Source organism: Oncorhynchus tshawytscha, linkage group LG07 (assembly GCF_018296145.1).
Source record: "Oncorhynchus tshawytscha isolate Ot180627B linkage group LG07, Otsh_v2.0, whole genome shotgun sequence".
NCBI lineage: Eukaryota > Metazoa > Chordata > Actinopteri > Salmoniformes > Salmonidae > Oncorhynchus > Oncorhynchus tshawytscha.
The window spans coordinates 26,405,364-26,426,296 of record NC_056435.1 but is presented as its reverse complement, the minus strand read 5'-3'; the positions used below and the strand labels follow the sequence as shown (position 1 = coordinate 26,426,296).

At 42.6% G+C, this 20,933-nt stretch overlaps 1 protein-coding gene across 3 annotated transcripts; it reads left to right on the top strand.

Moving 5' to 3' along the window:
• Positions 1-1,157: 1,157 nt before the first annotated feature.
• Positions 1,158-20,565, top strand: LOC112254221 (ras-related protein Rap-1A-like). Of its 3 annotated transcripts, XR_006083717.1 has the most exons (9): positions 1,158-1,292; positions 8,724-8,812; positions 9,155-9,223; positions 9,346-9,402; positions 10,059-10,199; positions 14,738-14,881; positions 15,012-15,145; positions 19,702-19,778; positions 19,864-20,565. XR_006083717.1 is itself a non-coding variant. In XM_024426566.2 (8 exons), exons 2-7 carry the CDS (start codon positions 8,756-8,758, stop codon positions 15,099-15,101), a joined length of 558 nt encoding a protein of 185 aa, XP_024282334.1. In that variant the 5' UTR covers positions 1,158-1,292; positions 8,724-8,755; the 3' UTR covers positions 15,102-15,145; positions 19,702-20,565. The 3 variants fall into 3 exon arrangements, 2 of the variants coding, with proteins under 2 accessions (XP_024282334.1, XP_024282335.1); XM_024426566.2 differs by having other exon boundaries at positions 19,702-20,565; XM_024426567.2 differs by lacking the exon at positions 1,158-1,292 and adding an exon at positions 6,533-6,662 and having other exon boundaries at positions 19,702-20,565.
• The last annotated feature ends 368 nt before the right edge of the window (positions 20,566-20,933 follow it).

The following is a 20,933-nucleotide window of genomic DNA, read 5'->3' as shown; positions in this document are numbered from 1 at the left end:
ACCTTTTAACACTATATTTCTGTAGAAATGCACCGTTTTCACATATGTAGACACTGGTTTGGTGCTGAAGATAATGCATATGAGGTTGAAAAGTGGTGGAGTTGCCCTATAACTTGAGAATTTTTCTTTATTTACCTGTAATGCACACCTGTCCTCAGCTACAGGCAATTTGAAATGGAGTTGGATAAAAAAAATGATCTGTTTGTAGAGGAGCATGATAAAAAGTTGCCTGTCACTGCTGTCACACACCATCTTCATTCTCTTTAGGCAATCTGAACATCCATCCATCAATGTGCTGTTGTGCCTCTAACTCTTTCTGCAGTAACTAAGTTGTCTGGGACTTGAAGACTTGTTACTATACTGCTATGACTACAGATAAGGCTGAATTAATTGTAGTAATAATGAGTGAGAAAGTTACAGAGGCATAAGTATCATATCCCCCCAAAAATGCTAACCACCCCTGTTATTGTAATGGTGAGAGGTTAGCATGTCTTGGGGATATTTGTGCGTCTGTAACTTTCTCACGGACTATGTACACCCGATATGGATGAAAATACCCTCAATTTAAAGCTGACAGTCTGCACTTTAACCTCATAGCCATTGTATAATTTCAAATCCAAAGTGCTGGAGTACAGGGGCCAAAACACAACACTGCAAACCTATGCTTTACCTCCTGTATGCCACATCCTCATTTATATTCATTTGCTGGGTGCTTATATTAGTCCCATTTCAACACATGCACAAGTGTGTATTAATATGCATGTGAATTGGAAACATATCCCAACTTTCCCTGAGATAATATCGGAGAGTGGGACCACAGCCAGGGTCTGCCATTACCAACGGCGACCCTGGAGCAATAAGGGTTGCTCGAGGGCACATCGACAGATTTTTCACCTCGTCTGCTCGGGATTCGAACTAAAGCAACCCAACACTCTAACCGCTAGGCAAGGCTACCTGATTTTGATAATAAGATTGACATATTTGCATAAATGCTTTGGCTGAGTTAACTGATTGGGTTTGTCAGGGGTCATAGGGCCATGATGTTGATTAAAAATAAATCCTGCATGGAACATATATCCATAAATAAGTGATTATTATAAAGCATTGCAATTATGAGCTGTGAATTACCCAATGTATTTTTGTTGTTGTATTGTCCTCTACCACCACAAAAGGAACCCGTGCAAAATTTGACATTGTCCTTTTAAGAAAACCGAGAAATAGTTTGGAATGACGTCTACTGCGCACTGAGGCCGGGGACACAGACCGTGGCGGAGTGGAGCGAGCGAGAAACGGTGAGTGTAAAAAGGCTAACTTTATTTTTGCTAACAGGGCTGTCAAAAAGCCACCACATGTTTGGCCAAACAATTTGAGATAAATTAGAGAGGAATGCGTGGCACGGTGAATATGTTGCATTTAGCAACTGAGATTAGGAATTTGCACTCACTAAAAACTGCACTCCCATTTTTAAGTCAAGGCCAGGCGGAAGGGCAGGTAACGTTAGCTAGCTAAAAACAGTCTACATTTTGTTGGATAGGGTAGATAACAAACTTAGAATGTATTTTAACATAACTATCCAAATATGTGCATGCTGGTTTATGTTTTGTATTGTGTGCGGAGGCTCAGGAATGCATGCAGTTAGCTAGCTTCGTTAGTTCGTGAAGTCGACCAATCAGTCGCGTGCTAGTTTGCTAACTATTAGCGTGGTACCTAACAAGCTAGCTAGTGAACTGGCATTGGCATTTTTTAAATTAGTTTTAAATCTACTTGAATGTGCTACTACACAAGTGTAGTCGTTACTCTATTTAGCTGTAACGTTATTCAGTTGAGCTAATCAAGCTCGGTTGTTAGCTAGTTGACCTGGGTCAACTGATAGTTAGCAAGAGAATTGAGCTAGCTGTCGGTTGTTAGCGGTGATGATTTAGCTAGCGGTGTTTGTATGCTCGGGGTTTGTTAGCTAGCTGGACAGGGTGCAAGAGGTAACGTTAGCTAGTTAACAGTACTGCGCCAAATCATTAGTCTGGGACTGGATACCAGTCTCTTTAGCTAACATGCCACTCATGTCATTTGGCAACCAGGCTACCAAATCATAGTACAGTCACAATAATATTTAGGTTGACATGGTGGATGTCTGTTCTTCTGATGAATACTGAACAAAAATATGACCGCAGCATGCTACAATTTCAAAGATTTTACTGAATTACGCTTCACAGAAGGAAATCAGTCAATTGAAATAGATTAGGGCCTAATGAATCTATCGATTTCACATGACTGGGAGTACAGATAAACATCTGTTGGTCACAGATACCTTAACTAGGGGGGTGGATCAGAAAACCTGTCAGTATCTGGTGTGACCACTGTTTGCCTCATGGGGCGTGACACATCTTCACAGAGTTGATCAGGCTGTTGATTGTGGCCTGTGGAATGTTGTCCCACTCCTCTTCAAATGGCTGTCCTAAATTTCTGAATATCAAATGTTATTTGTCAGGTGCGTGGAATAAAACAGGTGTAAGACCTTACCGTGAAGTGCTTATGTACAAGCCCTTAACCAACAATGCAGTTCAATAAATGGTTAAGAAAATATTAACTAAATAAACACAAGTAAAAAGTAACACGAGAAATTGATAACAATAACGAGGCAATATACCGAGTCAATGTGCGGGGGTATGGGTTAGTTGAGGTCATTTGTACATGTAGGTAGGGGTAAGGTGACTATGCATAGATAATAAGCAGCTTGTAGCAGCAGTGTAAAAACAAGGGGGGTCAATGTAAATAGTCCGGGTGGCCATTTGATTAATTGTTCAGCAGTCTTATGGCTTGGGGGTAGAAGCTGTTAACGAGCCTTTTGGACCTGGACTTGGCACTCCGGTATTTCTTGCCATGCGGTAGCAGAGAGAAAAGGCTATGACTTGGGTGACTGGAGTCTTTAACTATTTTTTTGGGCCTTCCTCTGGCATGCCTAGTGCAGTGGTTCTTAAACATTTTATAGTCCCGTACCCCTTCAAACATTCAACCTGCAGCTGCTTAACCCCTCTAGCACCAGGGTCAGCACACTCTCAAATGTTGTTTTTTTGCCATCATTGTAAGCCTGCCACACACACACTATAAAATACTTTTATTAAACATAAGAATGAGTGAGTTGTCACAACCTGGCTCGTGGGAACTGACATAGAGGTCTTATAAGACCAGGGCACAAATAATAATAAATGTTGTTCTTTATTTAGTCATCTTACATATAAAACCTTATTATTCACAATTTTTGAATAACAAACTCCACAGGTTAATGAGAAGGGTGTGCTTGAAAGGATGTGCATAACTCTGTAATGTTGTATTGGAGAGAGTGTCTTAAATCTTACATTTTCCACACAGTCTGTGCCTGTATTTAGTTTTCATGCTAGTGAGGGCTGAGAATCCACTCTCACGTTGGTATGTGGTTGCAAAGGGCATCCGTGTCTTAACCACGCAATCTGGTAGTGGCGGCTGATTAAATTAAATTTTCACAGAACTGCTTGTTTCAATTTCGATGAGGCTCTCTTGTTCAGATATCGTTAAGTGGACTGGAGGCAGGGCATGAAAGGGATAACGAATCCAGTTGTTTTTGTTGTCGTTCCGGGAAAGTACTTGTGTAATTGCGCACCCAGCTTGCTCAGGTGCTTCGCTATATCACATTTGACATGGTCTGTAAGCTTGAGTTCATTTGCACACACAAAATCATACAATGATGGAATGACCTGTGTGTTGTCCTTGTTAATGCAGACAGAGAAGAGCTCCAACTTAGCCTCAATTTTGTCCCACATGTTGAATGTAGTTGCAGAGAGTCTCTGTAAGCCTAGATTCAGATCATTCAGGTGAGGAAAAAACATCACCCAAATAGGCCAGTCATGAGAAACTCGTCATCACGCCAGCGGTCAGACAAGTGAAAATTATGGTCGGTAAAGAACTTTAAGCTTGTCTCTCAATTTAAAAACGTGTCAATATTTTGTCCATAGATAACCAGTGCACTTCTGTATGTTGTAATAGCGTTACATGGTCGCTACTAGTGTACCCAAGTGGCGTCAGGAGCAACCGCTTGCATGCGCGTTACCATTCCAATATGTCTCCCTGTCATGGCTTTTGCACCATAAATACAGATACCAACACATCTTGACCACCAAAGACCATTTGATATCACAAAGCTGTCCAGTACTTAAAAAATATCCTGTCCTGGTTTCCAGTGGTTTGCAGAAGAGGATGTCTTCCTTAATTGACCCCCCATAAACCTAACAGACATATAACAGGAGCTGTGCCAGGCCCGCCACATCTGTTGACTCATTCGGCTGTTAACGCATAGAATTCACTGGCTTGTATATGAAGCAATAATTGTTTCAAAACATCTCCTGCCATGTCACTGATGTGTCGTGAAACAGTGCATGTGTAGCACTGCTGGTCATAGCAGTACTACCAGTAGAGCTGGTATGCGTGTCTATGGATGCGGGCCTTACTTTTTTTAAACCATTTGAACGGATGAGCAGCAGCTACGTTTGACTACATACAGACCTTTAGTGGAATTCCAGAGAGAGAGTAACAGTTAATGTGATTGGATGTTAATTATTTTATACCATAACCTCACCTCCACCATGAGGCACTCTGTTACAACGTTGACAACGCTAGCCTACACAACGCCATATGTGGTTTGCGGTTGTGAGGCCGGTTGGACTTGCTGCCAAATTCTCTAAAACTATGGTAGAGAAATTAACATTCAATTCAATCATAACAGCTGTGGCATTGTTTGACAACTGCACATTTTAGTGGCCTTTAATTGTCCTCAGCACAAGGTGCAACTGTGTAATGCTCATGCTATTTAATCAGCATTTTGGTATGCCACACATCAGGTCAATGGATTCTCTTGGCAAAGGAGAAATGGTCACTTAAGACTCTAATGTTAGGAGCGTGGCACTGGCAGGAATTAACATTATAGCACTGACTGGATGTGTGTTAAATATTAGTTGCTCATTTCAAACATTCAGTCGCTAGCTAGGCATCCATGTGTTTGACAGCTTTCAGACTAGTCCCCTCAACTAAGCCAGCCTCTTACATTTCACATAAATTGAACATGAACCATTAAATGCTTTATTTTTTTACAGTACTAGGCCTGGTATGCAGTACTATACTGGTATGCACCATACACCAAAAGGTTTTTGCCCCTGGGAGATAAAGCATGCATCACTGTCATCCTGTGGCCTGAATCTGCAAACATTAGGATAAGATCTAGGCTTTAACTTAACTTAACCGGCTTACTTCCCTCTCCTCAGAAGTTTCCAAGTCAACATTGCAGTTTGTCCTGAACAGGAACAGAGAGTGAAAAGCTATTTTGATGTTTCTTTCCGTTCTGACTTCAGACCGTAACCCAATTTCACTTCTGTTTTTTTCTCTATTATATACATCTACACAAATTTGAATTGACTTGTTTCCAGTCCTAAACACTGGTTGTGAACATAATTTGAATGACTACTGTATGAAGGGAAGTCAACGAAGAGAGATGTGGATTTTAGGGATTTTGTAGGATTAGTGTTGCTGACTAGTCGACTCAACGCTCGAGAATAGGCCTACTCCAATTGATGAGGCAAAAGAAAGGGCTGAGGCCGTAACTTTCCTAATTAACACCACACCTCATTTTTAGCATTGGAATGAATGACCATCCACATGACTAAATTGGAACGAGAAAATGCGAAACGAATGGGCTCATGATTATGAGTACTACTGGTAGCCCAGGAAACCGGATGTGTGGTGTCACAGCTCACCGTTAATTTAACGCCACATGTGGTGTTCTCAAATCCGTATCAGCAGTTCTTCGTTTTTTCCCCCCCGCTTGGGCTGCCTCTGCTTCAACTGTCAAGTCATGACGTTTACATCCACCAGTTGCTACAGCCTTTGTTAAATACAATGACTTACTTGCCCAAAGTTTAGAGTGGAGGTGGCCCTTAGCCTCAACGTCAACCCTAAAACCTCTAGGCCTGCTATGAGCCAGAAAAGTCACCACATTAGTTAGTAGCCTAGATGGAGGACATGTGTTTCTATGTTCTGATGGCAGATTTTCATTTATGGATTTCAATGGGGCTCTTCTTAATAAAAAATAAAATTGAAGGGCCCGTTTGGAATTATGCAAATAAACTGTAGCTCATAAAAGGATAATTTAGATTCTGTTCTTTTTTATGTTTTTCCCCCCTGTCATTTCCTGATATCTTAGTTGGGGGATTTCTGAGGTGAAGTTGTTTGCGTAATAACGGAAGACATGAAACATAATCTCACCAATTTGAAAAGTATTACTTTGAGTACATTAAGCACCTTTTCGCGCACTCTTAAATCCTGAACCACAAGTGGTTGACTCAAACTGTATTCAGTGCCTGCTTTGCCAGCAGAGGATGAGGGCAGCATAATGACAATTTCTATAATTAATATGCAAGTGCAAAGTGAGGCCTTGCATGATGGGAGTGTGGTTTCCACTGGCAACACTGGTCTGGAGAGATATAGGAACCTGCCTATCAAATGTGGTGCTGAGTCAGGGCCAGGCGCAGTGACTGCTCACTATCATTGTCAACGGATTAGTAAATTCTCCTCACAATACTCCAAATAGCCTGCTGAAGTCTGAAGCTTGCTAAATGTCAGAGCACTGATCTGCTACTAAGGTATGAATATTTACGAAATGTCAACTGTTGTGTCCATCCATAATCCATATAGTGTTTAGATTTTTGTCTAATTTGTGACTCGGCTAAGACGGGAGCACACTATGGAGTCTCTCGCTCTTTCTCAGCAACTCTTCTTCCCAGTTTAAGCCTTACATGGAAACATACCTCTGTCCATAGAGAGTGAGTTATATGGCGCTGATGTCATGGTTTCAGTGTGTTTGTGGTGCGTGGCTCACTCTCCTTATTTGTTAGTTACTACGGGGAAAATACTTAAGCTATTTGTTTTGTGGGGAGAGATATTGAGGAACGACTGGGGGGGTTGGTTGAGGTTCAGTTAAATAATTTCCTTACATGGCCTTGTGCTTGAAAGCGTGCCGTGCACGTAACGCAGTTAATGGACTGCCGTAGAGAGCACTGTGAACGATTCTGAGTTGTAAGGGGCTCAGTCAGAGAATGCATCATTACTGGAGCAGGCTTTCTCAGGATAGTTACATCAATTCAAAAGTAGTTGTAGTTTACATCACACTCTTTAAAGTTGTTTTTCATACATCATTTGAAGTGAAAAGTGTATTACGCTACCAGTGACATCAAATCCGCACCAGCATGCATCAACACTTATAATACTAATACCTAAGTCTCTGGACTTTACTGTCCTCCTCTACCTTTGCAGTTCTCACTTGTCATGGATTACAGTTTTCACAGCTCATGACTTGTGGAACAAAAGTTCCACTGACAGGTAGACTTTCTTCTCAAAGTGCATAGACAAGTGGGAGTGTGTACTTTCCCTTGCTCCTAAAAATAAATAAATAACTCCTGTATGATGAGGATTAGTGTCTTCACCATAAATTATTCATTGGTCTCATATCCCATGAGGCTGTCTGTCTCTTGTGACTTTAGTCAGGAGCTGACGGTCTCTGTAGGAGGTGTTCCTGAGTATTTAGCCCTAGAGGGCATGTTGTCAATGGAAGGACACCACAAATCCCAAATGGACGGCATTGTGGTTGTTTCTTAATTGTCTTGCGTTAACAACAGATGGCAGGGCCCCAGACTAACATTTTCGCCCGGTGACAGTGGTGCCACAAAGTTTTTCAGTTGTTGGCACCCGCCGATGACATGGTAGCTTTATTATTTTATTTTCATGTTGTGATTCAACTGTTATACTGATATATTTTACTGTTTAATAGGGCTCCAGAATGTTCTGATAAATGTAATGTCCCAAAAAAGGTTGCCGTTGTAGCCTACCACACAATGGGGCCTATATATTGTGCCTAATTATTTTGCGCACTATGTATCTCAAAGCCATATCAAATATCTTTGTTGTAAAATGTTTGCTATTGAGCACAAAATTGAGAGTCGAAAAAAAATCTAAACTGTACTTACCGAAAGCTGAGAACCTCCTTTCTTCAACTGTGACTATGTGTTAGCTGTGTTTTTTCTCCCCCGGCAAAGGAGAGCGGCTCACTCAACAAAGCAGCAGGCCCCAGCGAAACGGGGGCGGGCAGACACTTTCATGAGGATAATGTACTTTACGGTTTGACCAAATAATGGTTTAGCCTTGAAAAAAAAAAAAAAGTGACTGAGTTAGCTGACCATGTAGAATGTGCAACTCGTACCGACCCAACCAATTAAACATTTCCCTCGCGCAGCCATGTCAGTCGCTAAATGCGACTAAATGGTCTGTCTTTAGCCCTTTTTTGTATACCGCAGCAGAAAGTTGGGCCTAAAGGTTGACCCATTGGGCAAGCCCATGTGCTGCATGCCAATGGATTTCAGTTTCTGTATTCATAGACTGAGTCTGACATGGTGTGCTGCATGCATGACGGCCAGATGGTTGTCCTAGGAGCAGGCGGCCAAACCCAAACTTCTCCCTTCACACCCACATCTGGTTTGTGTTAGCTAGAGGATGGGGTCATAAACTCCTCCTGACCTGTTCCACTGGAGCTCTGCTTATGGGTGTTGCCATTGTTATGCCGCGACTTGTCCCAACCATACTACGATCTTATTGGGAGAGAACTGATATTTCTGTTTTTACAATTTTCTCTTTTTCTCCTGCCTGTGCAGACTGTTGGGCTGTCCCGTGAAGAGATCCTGCCATGCGTGAATACAAGCTAGTGGTGCTAGGCTCGGGAGGCGTGGGCAAATCCGCTCTGGTGAGTATTTCACTGGAGGTGGGCCATCTACATTTTTGTAATTTAGCAGATGCTCTTATCCAGAGTGACTGACAGTAGTGCTTGCATAAATCTTCATAATTTTTCGTGCTGTCCCCTGGTGGGAATTGAACCGACAACCCTGGCGTCGCAAGCGCCATGCTCTACCAGCTGAGCCGCACGTGACCATCTCAGCTTAGTCCAGATGCCTGTCTTATGTACCAACTAGCACAAGCCAGGGTTATGCAAATCCAGGCCTCAAAATCCACAGCACCAGCCTTGAATATTCCTGTGTTGTGAGTTGTTGATCTGACTTGTTTTTGTGGCCCATGTTCTCTCTTACAGACAGTCCAGTTTGTACAGGGAATCTTTGTGGAAAAATATGACCCAACAATAGAAGACTCCTACAGAAAGGTAGGTGTCCCGTAAGGGAGGAATTGCCAGGGAATAAGCTGATTGCTTTCAGCTGGTCTGTGGGTCAACAACCTGTTGTGCTCTTTCTTTCTCACCCTCTTGTTTTTTTTTCTCCACTGCAGCAAGTGGAGGTAGATGGACAGCAATGCATGCTTGAAATCCTCGACACAGCCGGCACAGTAAGTTAATGTTGCTCAGCTCCACAACTCTGTTATCCAGGCTAAACCCTGAGTGTATATTTCTTTAAAGACATGCTCCGGTACTTTGGTGACTAAGAAAATATTTTTTAACCCCCCCCCCGCTTGAGGCTAGACGTTCATACATGCATAATATAGTTAATATGTATAGTTCATACATGCATAATCTATGAGCAGTCAATTAGCTTTAGCCCCTCATATTTGAGTGACAGCTAGCAAGAGGCCTGCCCAGCATTATCCAATAAGGTTGCAGGGCGGACTCCAACAGCTCAATGGGCACCGCAGAGAGAGGGAGTGAAAGCAATGACTTTGTGCAAATATCTGCACCTATGTGACGATGTACGACAATTTCAGGGACCCTTTTGGCTCATGAGTGCTACTTTCAGAACTACTGGCTAAAAAGTATTTAAAAGGTCCAGAATCTCTTTAAATTATTTGCTGGGCTTCCAAGGCTAATATTGAAGCGCCTTGGGCCTCCACTGACAAGTCAATTGAGCTGTGATGTCTAGCAGCAACATAATGCATGTATTAACTAGAACTCTTTTGGGGGGGAATCATGAAATTGATCAGGGGAATAGAGGTCTTATTAACTATGACATCAGAACTCATGATATTTCTTTCCCCTGCCTGTCTTACAGGAGCAGTTCACTGCAATGAGAGATCTGTACATGAAGAACGGTCAGGGCTTTGCCCTGGTGTACTCCATCACAGCACAGTCCACGTTCAACGACCTGCAGGACCTGAGGGAACAGATCCTGAGAGTGAAGGACACCGAAGATGTGAGTGGCTACCTTGGATTATAACTAGACCACATGATCAGGGAAAACTCCTGGCCCTAGTTAAAACCAACCATTATTTGCCACAGCACTATATAACATTTACCCATGATCATGAGCTAGTCTTTGTGGTGTGATGACAACTGAGCTCATGCAGCAAGAATGAGAAGGAAATATTATTACAACCCCTCCACATTAACCACGGACCCATTTCTTGGCACTCCATCCTTGTGTTTGGAGTATCGGAGTGACACTTCATAGTCCCCTGGCCTCAACAGATACTCACTCAGCAGGATGATGCCCTTTTTTGGTGATCTGTAAAACACCCTTTCCTCTCAAGCTTTCTCTTTCCTGTACTCTCTCTCCCTTTCTGTGTGGGCGGGGCTAATGTCTCCGGGTGCCAATAAATCCCCTGTACTTTGTTATGACTGGCTCATTTTTTTTTTTTTATCACTTGTCGGTTTCTCGTTGTTTCCCAGCCGGCTTGTGGTTCGTGTGGTCTGGCCCGAGGTGGGTGATTTCCGACGGGGATGATTTCCACCGAAAGTCCCTAGTCATCAGAAACACTGGATGGGCCAGGGAGACAGTTTATTTTTTTATTTTTAGGCAGTTCAGATTAGAAAGCCATTGCATGATGGAGGTTAGGGATCGATTGTTGGATCACTGGCTGTCAACAGGGAATAAGGCCCGTTCCATCCCTTTGCTCAGTGTTTTCTCTCGAAATACTCCCAAGACTCAACACTTGTGCATATCTGCCAACTACCGTACTGCAGCTCTCTGTGGTAGCTATCATTCTACTGACGATTTAAGCTTTTCGCCCTGTTTCTTTCATTGCCCCTTGTAGGAATGCATGACCAACGGAAATGCTTTGTCCACCCCCCAAAAGAAGGAATGGATTATTGGTTGAATTTGGGCAGGCCAGTGCTGCTCAGCCATTTCCATTCCAAGTGTTTGATGGGAATGCCACACACCAAATCAAATCAAATTTTATTCGTCACATACACATGGTTAGCAGATGTTAATGCGAGTGTAGCGAAATGCTTGTGCTTCTAGTTCCGACAATGCAGTAATAACGAACAAGTAATCTAACTAACAATTCCAAAAAAACTACTGTCTTATACACAGTGTAAGGGGATAAAGAATATGTACATAAGGATATATGAATGAGTGATGGTACAGACCATGTACTACTACAGTGTTGGAGAATGTGGAGACGGCGGGGAGGGCTCATGGTCTAGCCGGGCTCGATTTTTAAAGACACTATGTCCATACGGAACACACAGGCTACAAAACAGAACCCACACGGCAAGGCTCTGAATAGGTGCTCAGAATATTAGTCCCACTATATAATACACTTTGAGGGTTTTTGGTAGGATTCCTTTCAAGCTACAATGTGTTACAATGTAACATTTCAGATTGTGCATATGCAAGTGTTTAACTCCGTAGACAATTTTACCAGAGCAAACCTGGACACCAAAGCCCATTTCCTTGAATGGTATCAAGGAGACTCATAAGGTGGTGAATGAAGTGATGGGACTAGTATCGGCTTTTCTCATGTAACATTTTTTTCCCCCCTTCCATCACACGACTAGCTTACACAAGAGGTCTTGTGACTCCTGTCTAAGTCCTTGTCTGTTCAGCTGGAGTAGTAGGTTAATGCCTGACTTGTGATTTCGCCATGTGTACGTCTCGGTGTGGCTCATGGACACAGGCTTAACTTCCCTCCCTGCCTTCCTCCATGTTGCTGACTGGGGATGTTCTACAGCTACTTTCTTCCCTATCTGGCGTTAGCTAGCCTGGAAATGCATACCTCCGGTTCTACTCTGACTTTAGGGCAACCGTCGTTCAACGGCCCCGTCTAAGGGTTTGTTTGGATTTGACACTTCACGGAGCTACCGCCATGGAGCTAGGCCAAACTGCTTCCTGTCGTCTGCCCTTACAGCCCTGTGAGAGAGGGCACTTGCCCCGAATAGGGTGAAGTTGCCCCCAGACACTGTTCTGAGGTCAGTTTTACTTTCCCGCATCATCTGCCCCCCTAATGGTTAAAGTTAGGCTCTGCAGAGGAGAAGTTGATCCCAGATCTGTGTTTTTGGGCAACTTTTACACAGAGCTGCTGTTTATAGACTTTTCAGTAAGGCATCAAAGTGGGGAGAGATTAGGGAACTCAACCCAGCATCCTTTATTCTCTCTGATCTCACCTTGATATTATGTACTGCTCCCCGGACACACACGCAGTCTGCCATGGTTTCATTCTATGGAGCAGCTGGAGCATGGAATGCAATGCAAACAGAGGGGAGCAGGCAGGAAGCCGATTTCTATCCTGCGTGGGCGGGGCTGCCATTGTTTCTACTAACTCCCTAAACAGCCAGAACACACTGTCAGGATGGGTGTGACAGACCCACACACATACACCTTGTATTGATTAGGGATGGGAATTGCCAGGTAGCTCACGATACGATATTATTACCATACTTCTAGTTGAAGTCGGAAGTTTACATACACCTAAGCCAAATACATTTAAAGTCAGTTTTTCACAATTCCTGACATTTAATCCTAGTAAAAATTCCCTGTCTTAGGTCAGTTGGGATCAACACTTTAGTTTAATAATGTAAAATGTCAGAATAATAGTAGATAATTATTTCAGCTTTTATTTCTTTCATTACATTCCCAGTGGGTCAGAAGTTTACATACACGCAATTAGTATTTAGTAGCATTGCCTTTAAATTGTTTAACTTGGGTCAAACGTTTCAGGTACCCTTCCACAAGCTTCCCACAATAAGTTGGGTGAATTTTGGCCCATTCCTCCTGACAGAGCTGGTGTAACTGAGTCAGGTTTGAAGGCCTCCTTGCTCGCACATGCTTTTTCAGTTCTGCCCACATATGTTCTATAGGATTGAGGTTAGGGCTTTGTGATGGCCACTCCAATACCTTGACTTTGTTGTCCTTAAGTCATTTTGCCACAACTTTGGAAGTATGCTTGGGGTCATTGTCCATTTGGAAGACCCATTTGCAACCAAGCTTTAACTTCCTAACTGATGTCTTGAGATGTTGCTTCAATATATCCACATAATTTTACATCCGCATGATGGCATCTATTTTGTGAAGTGCAGCAGTCCCTCCTGCAGCAAATCACCCCCACAACATGATGCTGCAACACCCGTGATTCACCGTTGGGATTGTGTTCTTCGGCTTGCAAGCCTCCCCCTTTTTCCTCCAAACATAACGATGGTCATTATGGCCAAACAGTTCTATTTTTGTTTCATCAGACCAGAGGACATTTCTCCAAAAAGTACGATCTTTGTCCCTATGTGCAGTTGCAAACTGTAGTCTCGCTTTTTTTGGGGGCGGTTTTGGAGCAGTGCCTTCTTCCTTGCTGAGCGGCCTTTCAGGTTATGTCGATATAGGACTTGTTTTACTGTGAATATAGATACTTTTGTACCCGTTTCCTCCAGCACCTTCACAAGGTCCTTTGCAGGTGCTTTGGATTGATTTGCACATTTCGCACCAGGGTACGTTCATCTCTAGGAGACAGAAGGCGTCTCCTTCCTGAGCGGTATGACGGCTGCATGGTCCCATGGTGTTCATACTTGCGTACTATTGTTTGTACAGATGAACGTGGTACCTTCAGGCATTTGGAAATTGCTCCCAAGGATGAACCAGACTTGCGGAGGTCTTCAAAAAAAATGTTTCTGAGGTCTTTGCTGATGTCTTTAGATTTGACCATGATGTCGAGCAAAGAGGTACTGAGTTTGAAGATAGGCCTTGAAATACATCCACGGGTACACCAATTGACCCAAATGATGTCAATTAGCCTATCAGAAGCTTCTAAAGCCATGACATCATTTTCTGGAATTGTCCAAGCTGTTTAAAGGCATAGTCAATTTAGTCTATGTAAACTTCTGACCCACTGGAATTGTGATACAGTGAAATAATCTGTCTGTAAACAACTGTTGGAAAAATTACTTGTGTCATGCACAAAGTAGATGTCCTAACCGACTTGCCAAAACTATAGTTTGTTAACAAGAAATTTGTGGATTGGTTGAAAAACTAGTTTTAATGACTCTAACGTGTGTGTAAACCTCTGACTTCTATATGTATTGCGATTTGATGTTCCAAACATATTGTTCACTATATGTCCGTCAGAGAGACAAGATGGAGCATGAGAACATTTGTTTTGTTCCGTCATGGAAATAGTGCTTGGCTCACTATTTTAATCAAGCAAAAGGATGAGAAATACTGGAGTTTTGGTGCTGACTAGCGCCCCCACTTTATTTTTTTTATTTAACTAGGCAAGTCAGTTAAGAACAAATTCTTATTTACGATGATGGCCTAGGAACAGTGGGTTAACTGCCTTGTCCAGGGGCAGAACAGCACATCTGTGTCCGGTTCAAATCGATACTTGGAGTCAAAGTATCGATTTTATAATATTGAATTGTGTAACTATAGATTTTTCAACCATATTTGTTTTGTTTGGTCCCGGTGAAATGCTTTAACATTTTTGATGTTATCCCTCATCCATGTCCTGTTCTCTTCTCTCCCAGGTGCCGATGATCCTGGTGGGGAATAAGTGTGACCTGGAGGATGAGCGGGTGGTGGGCAAGGAGCAGGGTCAGAACCTGGCCAGACAGTGGAACCACTGTGCCTTTTTAGAGTCCTCCGCAAAGTCAAAGATCAACGTCCTCGACGTGAGTACTGACAATCAAACTGCTGACTAGTGATATGAATTATGACACTTAACAGTTTGGATTTATATGGTTAACTATGCCTTTTTTTTTTTATGTGTCAAAGCACTTAGCAATGGTTTTGTGTTTGCAGATCTTCTATGACTTGGTCAGACAGATAAATAGGAAAACGCCTGTGGAAAAGAAGAAAGCGAAAAAGAAATCAAACTGTGTCTTGCTCTAAAGGTCCCCTCCCCTCCACCCCGCCCTGCAGCAGCTCTGAGCCAGGTGAGTAGGTGACTAACGACACGGGTAGACTCTAATTACCTGACTGGTACACCTTAACCCTTATTACTGGACCTACGAGGAGCACAACATTCTTCTCAACTCACAATATGTCCCTGCAATTTGGGATTTGTTTAATCTATAGTTATTAATACATGCTTTGTTTTTTTTTAATGGCCACGACTACTATTCTGTCAGTTGATTTTTCTCGTCATTTGATAGAATCGATAGGGCCTGAGAGCATTCATGGAACGTTGACTGCTCACTGTCATTAACTTAGTGTAGACTGCTCCCTGGACAGTAGACTGTGCCATCTGCTGGTAGTGGGGATGTGCATATTTCCCTTTTTAAGGTGACACAATACAGGAATGATTCCTTTTTATGTTTGAAACGGTTCTGTGTGATTTGTTTTGATTAGGCAACGAATCGATGCAATATGATTTAATGGACTAACATTTGTTGCATAAACACTACTTTCCATTTTAAGTTCAAATCTTTTGCTGATGGTGCTCATGAGCTGGGCCTCTGAGCCAAATGTAGGCACCTGAGCTGAGCCATAAGGGATGCATCTACCACCCCACCACCACTATCGGGGGGGGGGCAGGCAGGCAATGTAGAAAGTTTTATCTGCCACTTCGGTTCTGAAATTGGCCATTAATTAACCTGTCGTTTACAATATATATTACTACGTGGACAAAAGTATACAGACACCCCTTCAAATGAGTTGATTCTGCTATTTCAACTACACCTGTGTATAAAATCGAGCACACAGCCATGCGATCTCCATAGACAAACATTGGCAGTAGAATAGCTCAACTGAGAAATTGGTAGGCTACACAAGCTCACAGAACGGGAACGTCATGTGCTGAAGAACGTAAAAATCGTCTGTCCTCGGTAGAGCAGCCGCACACAAGCCTAAGATCACCATGCGCAATGCCAAACGTCGGCTGGAGTGGTGTAAAGCCCCCCCATCGAGTTCAGGACCAGTGGAAATGCGTTCTGATGCATCACGCTTCCCCATCTGGCAGTCTGATGGACAAATCTGGGTTTGGTGGATGCCAGCACAGATGCTACCTGCCCAGCTGCGTAGTGCCCACTGTAAAGTTTGGTGGAGGAGGAATAAGGGTTTGGGGCTGTTTCATGGTTTGGGCTAGGCCCCTTGGTTCCATTAGTTAAATTCTTGATGCCGTGCTTCCGACTTAGTAGCAACAGTTTGGGGTTAGGCCCTTTCCTGTTTCAGCATGACAATGCCCCCGTGCACAAAGCGAGATCCATAGAGAAATGGTTTGTCGAGATCAATGTGGGAGAACATGACTGGCCTGCACAGAGCCCTGACCTCAAACCCCATCAAACACCTTTGGGATGAATTGGAACGCTGACTGCGAGCCAGTCCTAATTGCCCAACATTAGTGCCTGTCCTCACTAATGCTTTTGTGGCTGAATGGAAGCAAGTCCCCGCAGCAATGTTCCAACATCTAGTGGAAAGGCTTCCCAGAAGAGTGGAGGCTGTTATAGCAGCAAAGGGAGGGACTAAATCCATATTAATGCCCATGATTATGGAACGAGATTTAGATGTCCACATACTTTTGATCATGTAGTGTATATATGAGCGTAGCTTTGGTTTTCCCCCTCATCTCAAAATCGAATGGGTTTGGACTATTTACGGAGTGAGTTTATTTTCTGTCATATAAAAATGACCACAAACACTGATTGTTTAAAACAAAACTACCAAAACTATTTCTGATGAACCTGAACAAAAATCTATTGTAACGGGGCGTTCAGCAGGTATAGCAAGATGCGTTGTCCCAGATTTCTTACTTTAATTCTGGTAAAACAGTTTAACAGTGCATGATAACAATAACCTAGAAAATTACATAGGCTTTATTAGTTGAGTGACAACCTAAATTCGCTCAAGCCATTTTCGCATTTGAATGCTGAACGTCCCGTGCAGATGTGCAAGATCAGGAACAGGCTGCCTACCTTGTGTTGATCAGTGCATGAAGCTGGTCACGGTGCAGTTTTTCCAGGCTACTGATATTGCCTGGGATTGTTTGGCATGTAGATCAATGATTATGAACAGTTTGACACTAAAGGAGTGGATGCATCCGGTATTATCGGAAGGTATAAAGAATATAATATGAGAAACATTAGTGAACTGGTGAAATTTCTGACCCATGCATACATTTGGATCGGTTTGAGGTCTGCGGACCGAAGCACTCACTACTTACGCATTTGAATCGGGGACCCATGCATATCAGTGAATCGTTACATCCCTAGCTGATAGTCTGGTGTAACTGTCCACATACACATGACTATCTCATTCTTCACCAGGTTTATAGGGTAGTTAATCTGTTGCTCAATAGAGTCCTACATTGAGGGGCCTAAGTCCAGCAGCCCCCAGGCAGTCTGTCTCCGGTCGGCTACGCCACCAAGAGCACTGGGCTGTCACTAACGGGATTACAGACCCACCGTTTTAGACTAGTGGAGCAGCCAGACTAGGATGGACGGGGGAACGGCAGGGGTGGGGTCAGGCGGAGGTGTCATAACCTAGGGGTCAAACAGGGAAATTGTTCCAATCGTTTTTCCACCCTTCATTTTTCCCATAGTGGATTTTAGAAACACTTCAAGTTAGGACTGTGTTTTGTGTAGGCTAACACTGGCGTGATGTTTTGATAACCATGTCAATCTCTCTAGGACAAGGTGACTTTATTATCAATATATTCGGCTCTATTTACTCTCAGATTAGAAAATTCTGTTAACATAAAAGTAGGCATCATGCAAGACTACAAATCCCTGCATCTCCTCCGTCATCTGTAGCTGACACCTTTGCTCACAGTTATTGTCAATTTAAAACTTGCACAAGATGGCTCACAATTGTCCATTTAAAAGTTTTGACAAGTTAATAATTACTACATTTAGCTAACATTTAGATATTTATTCTTACCTTTGCCTCTACTCGGCAGTCTTGTCCAGATCGTGGCATTTGTAGTTGTTTATGATAGCTGCATTAGCAGCTAATTAGCATTTCATTTTTGGTGGGTGAATACAGGGGAATATATTGATAAGTTACATTGTCCTAGAGGGATTTACACTGCTGTCAAAACATCGCGCCAGGGTAAGCCTACACGGAACACCGCCCTTATTTTAACGCTTTCTAAAATCCCCTATGGGAAAAATGCATGGTGGGGAAATGATTGGAACTATTTCCCTGTTTGACCTCTATTTATTGGGTATTATGACTCCTACTGTGGTACTCTATATGGCGAGGTCTTCTCCTGACTCCACATTTCCTATACCTGTTGTCCCTTCAATTCTGAATGGTTAGGGCAGTTGTCCCCATGCCCCTCTACTCACTGTATTACATGGCCAAGCTTCTTTCCCAAGCTTGCCTTGCCTACACAGGAATTAAATCATCAACATGTATCGATCACATCTTTACAAATGCTGCAGAAATGTACTTAAAAGCAGTATCCAAATCCATAGGATGTGTAGTGATCATAATATAGTAGCCATATCTTGGAAAACCAAAGTTCCAAAGGCTGGGCCTAATATATTGTGTAGGAGGTCATACAAGAAGTTTTGTAGTGATTCATATGTCAATGATGTAAAGAATATTTGCTGGTGTGTAATGTTGAGCAACCAGATGCTGAACTTGACGCGTTTATGAAACGACTTATTCCTGCTTGGCGTAACCCTGGATTGTAAACTGTCATGGTCAAAACATATTGATGCAGTAGTAGCTAAGATGGGGAGAGGTCTGTCCAAAATAAAGCGATGCTCTGCCTTAACACTGTCAACAAGGCAGGTCCTACAGGCCCTGGTTTTGTTGCACCTTGACTACTGTTCAGTTGTGTGGTTTAGGTGCCACAACAGGGCAGCACGGCTGGGCCTTGGATGTACACAGAGGGCTAATATTAATAATATTCATGTCAATCTCTCCTGGCTCAAAGTGGAGGAGAGTGACTTCATCACTCATTTTATTTATGAGCAATATTGACATGTTGAATGCAAGACATGCCACAAGGGGTCTCATCAGTCCCCAAGTCCAGAACAGACTATGGGAGATACACTACTACATAGAGCCATGATTACATGGAACTCTATTCCACAACAAGTAACTGACGCAAAACAGTAAAATTAGATTTGAGGGGGAAAAAACAGATAATAAACACCTTATGGAACAGTGGGGACTGTGAAGTAACACACGTTTGCATACACACACACAATAACGTACCCACTATACATGCACTTTGATTTACTACTGTAGATGTTTGGTGGATTAGGGGCCTGAGGGCACACTGTGTGTTGTGAATGTATTGTAATGTTTTTAACATTGTATAAACTGCCTTAATTCTGCTGGACCCCAGGAAGAGTAGCTGCAGCAAATGGGGATCCATAAAATACAAATATACACACTGGAGGGAGGGCAGAAAAATGCACTCTAACTGGCCAACAGAGGGCAGCACTTGTTCATTGATATATTATAGGACAGTCCTTTGAATGAAATCACGTTTTATACCTTCCGTTAATCTTTGCCTCTCCCCTCTCTCCACCTATAGAATGCTGTAATGAAGAACTGTTGCCCAGATTGGACCGTGCCAGCATTCCCCCGCCCCCTCCCCATCAGCCATAAACGGTGAGGACACAAACAGCTGACCGCTGATTCGCTAGTATCAAAGCAGGACACAATGAGAGAGACGACTTGTTTCTATCTCACTCAGACTCCTCTCTGATCCAACATCGGTGAACCCTGAAGGACAATCTTCATTCCCCACATCCTGAACCACCATGAACTCTGAAAGTCTCTGAAATGGGAACGTGTCCATGGTCCGGCCGACCGAAAGCCCCACTCCTCCTTTTGAGAGTGTAAAAGCGATTACCTACTAAGAAAGATAAACTTCACTTCAGTATTTTACATCTTTGCAATATAGTGTATTTGGAGACATGGAAGTTGACTTCAGTTGTATGATTATAAATATCTTCAGACAGCATGACCACATGTTATTAAGTGTAAATGTTTTCAAGTGTGAAATCAAATGGAAGTAAGAACCTTTTTTTTTATAGTCATACACCTATTTCTCCATGCCAGTCATGTCAATGGTGGTAGATCAAGGTCCGTATATGTATTTTGGTTTCCCCTACATCCATGGACTTTCTCTTCTGCAAATATCTCTGATGTGACTTAATTTTATACTCAGTCACTGGGATATCATAGTTCCCATAATATATTCAAATGCCATTTTTTTTGCATAATAATGCTTCAGAAAAATGGGTATTTTATAGAAGAAATATGCGGGGAAATAAGGATTGATTTCTGTCTCTTGAAGCTGAAATATATACTAAACCAACTCTAATAATGCTTCTTGTGTTTTTCTGTCAAATGATGTTCCAGCTTTTATGGATTAAATTTTAGTACATTTTCAGTATTTTGGTCATTGTATTTTGTGGATTTAACTCGTCTGACTTCATAATCGTACAGTATCATGTACAACCAACCCTATGATAATCCGAGCTAAAATTGGATGGGTACCCAGTGGAATGTCGTTCCACCACCAAGTAGGAGGAAACCGTTGCACGGTGGCAATTTAATACAAAGCTATACACTACCGTTCAAAAGTTTGGGGTTACTTAGAAATGTCCTTTTTTAAAGAAAATCACAGTGTTGTAAAGGACAATTGTAGCTGGAAATGGCAAATTTTTTATGTAATATCTACGTAGGCGTACAGAGGCCAATTATCAGCAACCATCACTCCTGTGTTCCAATGGCAAGTTGTGTTAGCTAATCCAAGTT